At 34.3% G+C, this 8929-nt stretch overlaps 1 protein-coding gene across 1 annotated transcript; it reads right to left on the reverse strand.

The window, feature by feature from the left end:
* Positions 1-6306: 6306 nt before the first annotated feature.
* Positions 6307-7733, reverse strand: LOC111390708 (uncharacterized mitochondrial protein AtMg00810-like). Its single transcript, XM_023015786.1, has 4 exons — positions 7710-7733; positions 7405-7580; positions 7162-7227; positions 6307-6874 (listed from the first exon to the last, which is right to left on the reverse strand). Exons 1-4 carry the CDS (start codon positions 7731-7733, stop codon positions 6307-6309), a joined length of 834 nt encoding a protein of 277 aa, XP_022871554.1.
* Positions 7734-8929: the final 1196 nt, after the last annotated feature.

Here is an 8929-nt window from a genome sequence, read left to right on the forward strand (position 1 = left end):
GAGAGGGTTAAGTAGAATTCAGGATCAGATATAATTTGTAACTGATGTTCAGTTTTCTTTTAAAAAGACAAAACTGTGTTATTTGCCATGTTCCTCACTGTCTAGATCTGCTGGTAATGTTTTTGAATTTATGATTTTTATTGTATGTAGATGATTTGAAGAAATTCTTTTAATTCAGTTGAACTATTTATTCTTAATGCTGATTTGTCTCTTGCCATATCTTTGGATTCATGAGTTTTTACTGTGAAACCTTGCGATATTCTGTATTATATTATGAATTATTCATTTTATTTGTTTTCATAACAGTTTGACAATATATATAATTCAGTTGCAGCCGTTTTCCCTTTCCGTCTATTTTTTTCTCAAGTAATCGTCTTTCTTGGATTACCTTCTTAAAGTGTATATTATCATTGATTAGTAGGCTGTGAACTCATCTCACAAGGCCAAAAAAAAAAAAAAAAAAAAAAAAGAAAATAAATTTCTTAAAAATTAGTTTTTTTTGTTCCAATTTCAATTGGACCAATACTCTAATTTTAATGGGACTAAGCATATTCATGTTCTACACTATGAAATGATTGACGTGATATATTTATTAAATGAACATCATTTATAATTGAATGAAGTATTTGATTTCAAAGTTACGTGCTTGAAACTTGAAATAAGTGAAGAATTTGATTTAACTGAAAATGCTAAACTCTTGTCATCACATAGGAAACCTTGAAAACTTTTTATGTGGTTTATATTACGGAAGTTTGGCATTTGAATTTGGCCCCCAAGGACACTATTAGTCTTTGGAAGGAGGAAAATATATATCTTATTGGGTTCAGTTCTAAGCTCAAGTGCGTGTTGTCGTTGTCGATCGTTCGTCCAATCAGCTCAACACGTGTCCAAGTTTGGTTCGTAAGCGAGTGAGTCCTTGTACTAAATATATCTTTTTGGACAATTTATTTAAATTTTGATCCAAATTATAGCGTCCATTTAGGTATGTCTTTCAATCGATGTAATCAACATATTTTAACAAATCAGATGCCGTGCTCGGTCTAAGCAAAGTTGTCCGTTCATTTTTGGAGGGTTGTCTGAATAGTGACAACTGTACTGAAAAAGGTTTGATAAATGTTCAAATGACATGAATAAATCTATAGATAGCCTATCCTGTTGCTGTTAGAAAATTTATGCCATTTTTATTGTAATCATTCTCTGCTTTGAATTTCATTTCCTCTCATATTCTGTTACTATTTTCTAAATTTAAACACTTTTTGAGTTCCTTGAAACTCCTACAGATTACTACGTTATTTCTATAGGAAACGACTATCATTAGAGATGATTGTTGGACACTTTTAGCATCATTGAATGGATCAAATTCGTTGTAAGAAAATGTCATGAAGTGGATGGGCTTGAATTAATATTCTGATCTTGTTGATAATCTCGTTACTCTGATTAATTTTATTCAAGTACATCTGTAAATATAAGTATTCTCAGATTATTTGAATAAGGAAATTATACTCCAACAACATAAGCTTGAAGCCACATTAATGATTTGTTCATTTTTACTGAACATGCATCGAGAATACTAAATTTCCACCTCACGTCAGCTCACCTCACTTGTTCCCACAAATCATAATCGACCATGATAAAATGGAAAATATCACATTAACAAAAAAATTCTGACAGAATCTTTGATAGAAAAGTGTGACCTTTTGGATTGAAAATGTAATTGTGTTTTAAATAGTTCAATGATATAACGTCACGTGGGATTATGTCTATCATTGTGTCAATCATTATGTCACTATAGTATGATTAAAATATGGAGCCTATTTTTTGGAAGGCCTATTTCATGGCAGACAAATTTCACATCAAGCATTGATGGTCCACTTTCTTGTCAAATACTTTGGAGGGACATTTAATTAATGGGTTTGTTGTGCAAATTTGGTTCGTTACCTTTTAGTGGGTTGGCTAGATACCTATAATGACATGACTATTTTGTTGTTTTTCTCCTCAATTCATAATTTCAAGTTCAAGCCAGAAAATCGTCGATAGTGACAAAATATTAGCACCGAAAAATACCGTTGATACCTTTCAGCGACGGATTTTGTAGCGTTCGAAGTTGATACTTTTTCTAAAGTTTTCGACACTTAGAGTTTGTTTAATTAAACTGAAAAGTAACTTATATTTTCCTTTTTAAAGTAAATATTTACGAAAACTTGTTTTAATATATATATTTTTTATATCATTTGTAAGTAAAAGAATTTACTTATTTCGGTAAGAATTTATAATTTTTAAGTGTAAAATTTATTTATTAATTTACATAAGTTTAACTTCATTCATGAAATAAAATTAAAAGATTATTTTTTATTAGTAGAAAGTTTTTTAATCTTAGCCAAATGTGCACTTATTTGCAAGCTGAGATGGAATCAAACTCCCAAGTACTTTTACGAGTTATTTAAGGAGCTGAACAAAACCTTGAGTAGTTGAATTGAAGGAAATAATTTAATTGTACTGAAAATTATTAAAAATTATAATTAAATTTCAAAGAGGTCAAAAGTTATTAATGTAGGTAAATATTAACTTTCTCTTGAATGCATGGCCTTGACTTGCTGCCTAGGTACTACACTAATGTGTGTGTGTGTGTGTGTGACGGGTAAAAGAAGCAGGAAAATGAGCAAATTTTGTGACGAAGATGCAAGATACAAACATTTCAAGGAAATAATTAGTAAAATTTAGAAGCTTTAGGGGCAGACTCATAAAACACAAAAACTTTAGGAACCTAGATGCATCCATTCCTCCAGAAATATTATGGACAAGGCCGTAAAAATTAGTGCCTTTTGGGAGAAATTGTGAAAAGTTTGGGTCCATTTGTAAATTGGGACGATGACCAAGTGAGGCATTAGTTATTGAATCATTTCAAGAGCAACAAGATTAAGCTTAGCTCACGGATTGTTATAGATGATGACTTAGTTAAAAATGTTGAGGGTGAATCAATTGAAAATACATAGCATTACAAGCACATAAATCAGAGGTTAGAATTGTCAACCAAGCCAGTGGTCAAGGCAAAATAAAGAGGTTTCCGTGGCGTGCACTGATATAATAATCCAACTGGTTATTGAATTTTGCAAAAGGATTCCACGAGATCAATGAACTGTAAAAATCACGCAAATCATCACAAAACTTTGCAAAAGATTTCTACAGGGTCACTAAATTTTAAAAATTATCTCATTCATCACTAAACTTTACAAAAGATTTCCCAGGGATCACTAAGAAACTTTTTGTAAAAGTTAGTGATGAATAGAATGATTTTTAAAGTTCAGTGACCTCTTAAAAACTTTTTGCAAAGTTCAATAATCATTTGGTTTATTATCTCGACGTGCACTTGAGGATAGTTTTATGGCCTTTTTAGAACAAGTTGACCATAGAATGTGTCCTAGAGAGACAATGCACAAAAATCTGGTCCATCAATTAAAGGAAAATGATTAAGCAATATGAGTTTGAGTGTGAAAATTTGTAGTACTAAAGACGACGTTCGAGTAGAGGCACTACCTTTCTATCTGAGCACAAAAAAACATGTTGGAGATGCTTTGGAGGCATTCGTAGAGACTATGACGAAGATATATATGGACTTTTAGAACTTCGGGTATGATAAGATTCATGAAATCTCTTTCAAGTTGCGAGTTTGAAGACCATGAGCCAGAAAAATACTATACTTGACATATAATAGCATGAAGTATGACTATGACGCATGAAAAAGAATCAAAGTTTGATGAACAAATGTGACTAATCACACGACGATTTGTTATTTGTCATGGATATAGTTCTCTTATGATTTCAACCACGAGTCGTCATGTTTTTGTTGATTAACATCCTCATTCTTGTACAACGTAAACAACCCTTAATCACATGGCTCATACACACACATATAATAACTCAATTGTCATAGACTAATGCTATGTTTAAGAAAAGATCCAAAAAAACAAAATTGATTTGATAGTAACAAGGTCGACATCGATTTTCTTATTCTTGGAAATTCAAGTGGTCGTTTATCATTTCAATTTTTCTATCTACAATTATTAAAGGTTGAATCCCAACCTTAAGGGTCCCCCACCGCCCCTGCCCTGGAGTATCGTGAGGGAGGTAAATCGCAGGTTATGTCTCTAAGGGTATAGGGTGGAAGGCTGCTTGTACACTTACCCAAGAGCCAAATCTATATTTCAAGATTCGAACCCTTGACGCGGCAGCCTCAAGTAAAGCTGGATTTCTCCACCCTCCCCTTTTACCACTTGGAGATGTGCCATTTTTCTATCTACAATTATTATTATTACAATTGGCAGTCAACTTGTCAAAGCAAACTTTAATAAACATTCAATTTTTATTTTTCAGCAAATCAACAATCATAGACCTTTCATTCATTATCATATAAAAACAAATTATGCAATTCAATATGCTGAATTTCCCATGTCATCTTCTCATATCAACTTCAAGAACACAGCTGATTTTTTTGTAAAAAAAGTTATCGATTTGACTGTTGAGTGTATTTTTACTCTTGAATTTATGTCATTTTTAACTTGATTGTAAGCTAGATTTTCCGAATGGTGAATATTTTTAATGTGTTTATCAGTGTCGTTTTGTAGAAGTGGTGGGATGGTGAAAAACAATGGAAGATATGATAAAACAAAACTATTGGCACGATTGAAAAGGAATGTGGACGAAATGGCAAAATAGTCAAACCATGAAGAGAGGACGAGTAGCGCCATGGTGTCACCTAAACGGGACCAAAATAGAGTTGTGGCAACACAGCGCCACCCCTATATTTGACAAGACGCTACGACGCCACATCCTAGGTGCCATAGCGTTGTCGGTGATAGCATATAGGGCGCGATTTGACTCGTTTTGAAGCCTATAAAAATTCTACATTCAACATCAACGTGAAGGGAGTTTAAATACAAATCTTTGACACTTTTGAGGGGAGTCCACACTTGGAGAATAGGAGAATACAACTCGAGAATCAAAGAAGCAATTTAAGGGAGGAAAATATCAAGAAATTCACCGTTTGAAACATTGATTGGAAGATGAAGAAGATTTTGGTGCAATAGTAACTTCTTTTTCTACAACTATACTAAAAATCTAGTAATGTATTCAGCAACGATCTATATATGGTTTTTCCTCTTTCATTATGAGTAGTTAAAATTCTTGTTAGGTTGAACAATGTTACCTACTAGAAACCCTTTATATCTTTTATTCAAATTTCTTGTTTTTTATTATTTCATGTGTTGATTTTGTTACGAGTTTAATGCATTGAATTAGTTGATCACTAGTTTGATAATTTTGTGAACCTTTTATGAATTGAGAAGCGAGTTCAGAACTTAAGATAAAATTAATAAGAAAACTGAAGATGCAGTGATTGAAATGATAATCAGAGAATTGTTATTTTCTTGAATTCGGTATATAATAGTATATATACAAGTTCTTGGAGTAGTGAACAAGCAAAGCAAATATTAACCACGTGATGTAACCATAAGAATCAAAACAGTGATAACAACTCATTGGTGGCCACAAGGGTGCACGTTAGCAGCTGATGGTGTAACGACCCGGACCTCTCGCCTAAATCGTTATCTTACATACTGTTCGCTTTCGGTGGGCCTTGCGCTCACTTACTCCTCACGACTTTTCTTCGCGTCCCCTAGGATTCGAACTTTTGACCTCTACATAAGAGAAATTTAAGTTGAATCCTGGAACCAATTGGACAAGTTGCCCAATTGGTATCAGGATTCAACTTAAGTTCCTCTTATGTAGAGGTCAAGAGTTCGAATCGTGGGGGATGCGAAGAAAAGTCGTAAGGGATAAGTGGGCGCAAGGCCCACTCAAAGTGGACAGTACGTAAGATAATGACTTGAGCGAGAGGTCCGGGTCGTTACAGGTGGTCTGTCAAGTGCAAATATATTTCAACATCCTCCCTCAAGCTGGAGTTTATTCTTTTACTCCAAGCTTGTCTTTGAGAAATAAAAATCTGGTTTGAGCAAGTGGCTTAGCTAGAAAATCTGCAATTTGGTCTGACGATGGAATATATTGTATATTTAACTTTCCTTCAAGAACTTTGTCTCTGACAAAATGTATATCCAACTCAATGTGTTTAGTTCATGCATGATAGACTGGATTAGAAGCCAAGGCACTAGCGCTGAGATTATCACACCACAATGGAGGAGGTGAAACAGGATGCAAATTGATTTCCTTAAGCAATGATTCAATCCAGGTTATCTCTGAAGCAGTTTGAGCTAAAGCCCTGTATTCTGATTCTGTGCTTGATCTCGCTACAACCTACTGTTTCTTTGAAGACCAGACAACTAAAGTGTCTCCCAAATACACACAATACTCGGCTGTTGACCTCCTGTCATCAGGGCATAAAGCCCAATCTGCATTAGCAAAAGCAGTGATGCTTATTCTGTCACTTCTTTGAATCCATAAGCCATGATCAATTGTCCCTTTTAGATATCTGAAAACTCTTTTCACTAGTTTCCAATGTACATCTGAAGGAGTTTGTAGAAACTGACTTAACTTGTTCATTGCAAATGATATATCAAGCCTTATATGTGCCAGATACTGCAGTCCACCAACTGCACTTCTATATAAGGAAGAATCAGTCATCTTTTCAACTTCATTTTTAGAAATATACTTGCCTAGTGTCATAGGTGTTGTACAAGATTTAAGATGCTCAAAGTTGAATCTTTTTAACAAGTCTGTTATGTACTTAACTTGACTAAGGTGTATACCAAATTCATCCCTTCTTACTTCAATTCCTAGAAACTGATGTAGCTCACCAATGTCCTTTAGTGCAAACTGTGCGTTTAAGTTGTTGATGAAGCTTTGCAACAACTTGTTATCATTTCTGGTAATCACTATATCATCAATATATACTAAGGCAAAAATAACTTGCCTCTAATTCATGTAAAAGAACAAGGAGTTGTCTGCCTTTGATTTCGTGAACTTTCACTGTAGAAGTGTTTTCTTAAATCTTTCATACCATGCCCTAGGTGCCTACTTGAGTCTATAAAGTGCCTTTTCAAGTTTACACACATGCTTAGGATTGTTTTATCAACAAAACCTTCTGGCTGACTCATATAGACCTCTTCATTTAGCTTTCCATTCAAGAAAGCACTGTTGATGTCTACCTACCTAACACTCCAATTCTTTGAGACTACAATAAGGATTATTCTCAGAGTTGAGGCTTTAATTACTGGACTGAAAGTTTCATGATAATCAACTCCTGAAGTTTGTAGAAATCATTTTGCAACAAGTCTTGCCTTGTACTTCAGCACCTTTCCTTCAACATTTTGTTTGATTTTGAACACCCACTTATTTTCTATTACCTTCTGGTTGATGACAGATGGCACAAGTTTTCAGGTTTTATTATTCAACAAGGCTCTATATTCATCCTCCATTGCATTTTTCCAGTCTTTATTTTCCAAGGCCTCAGACACATCATTTGGTTCAAGTCCGGTGTGCTCCATCTTACATTGAGTTGAGTAGGCTTTTGGTTTGAAAATGCCAGCTTTACTTCTGGTAATCATGGGGTGTTCTACATTCTGTTTGCTCTGTTATGCCAAGCTTTGATTCTCCTCATTATTCATTTCAGTCCCCTCAATCTTAATATTTGCAATTTCTTTTTGATTTTGGATTTAAGTGTGACCATTGCTCATCTCTGAATTTTCATTTTCATTTACCTCTCGTGCTTCAGTTTCTGCCATTTCTAACTAATCAGATTTGTGAGATGTTGCTGTTGGGATTGCTTTAGAGTGAATTATATCAATTGAACACATTGAATCATAGTATAGGATAGTATGAACTGGTAGATATTGAATAATGGTTTCAGTTTTCTATAGGTTACTCTTTGTGTTAAGAAAACCAAACTGAAATGGAAACTCTTTTTCGTCGAAGACTACATGTCTGGAAATGTAAACTCTATCAGTTGGACTAAGACATTTGTATCCTTTATGTGAATTGCTGAAACCAAAAATATACATTTAGTGGAATGGAAAGTAAGCTTATGTTTTTGATAGGGTCTGAGACAGGGAAAACAGGCACATTCAAAAACCTTTAGAGATTTGTAGTCAAATTGCTCATAGTTTATAGTTTCACAGGGTGATTTCATCTTGAGGATAGGTGTAGGCAGTCTATTTATAAAATATGTGGCAGTGTGAAAAGACCCTCACCAATAATGCAAGGGCATACTTGCTTGAGCAAGAACAGTCAATCCGGTTTCAGTTATGTGCCTATGTTTCCTTTCTGCTCTACCATTTTGGGCTGAGGTGTAAGGGCATGAAAATCTCATATCAATGCCAGATTGTAGAGCTAAATCAGTAAAAGCTATGAATTCACCTCCCCAATCTGATTGAAGAGTTTTTATTTTATTGCTGAATTTGTTTTTATCCAAGTTCTTGAATTGAGTAAACAAGTTTAAGGCTTCATAGTCATCAATGAAGATGATGTATTATTTGAAACCTGAGGTAGATTGTATAGGTACAAGACCCCATACATCTGTGTGAATTAAATCAAGAGGAGCAGATGCATGTGAAGTAGAAAGTTTGAAAGGTAGGGAGTATGATTTACCAAGTTGACAGGCATCACATAAATGACTAATTTCATTCACATCAAGTTTTTCATTACATGATGTGAGCACTTGTGACATCACAGGACCTATAGGATGTCCAAGTCTCATATGCCACAATTTCATTTTGGACTCATGTTCTGTGGTATCTGTAGACACTTTAGACTTAATGGCAAATGTTGAAAGGTTCAACTTATTTGAATTGACTGACTCTTGATAGTAGGGCCTTTTGACTTCATCTGAGTAGTGTTCAAATTGATATAATCCATCCTTAAGCTTCCCTTCCAACAATACCTCCTTTGTTTGTTTGTCCTTAACAACACAAAAATCAGAGTG

This window comes from Olea europaea, unplaced genomic scaffold (assembly GCF_002742605.1).
Source record: "Olea europaea var. sylvestris unplaced genomic scaffold, O_europaea_v1 scaffold707, whole genome shotgun sequence".
Lineage (NCBI taxonomy): Eukaryota > Viridiplantae > Streptophyta > Magnoliopsida > Lamiales > Oleaceae > Olea > Olea europaea.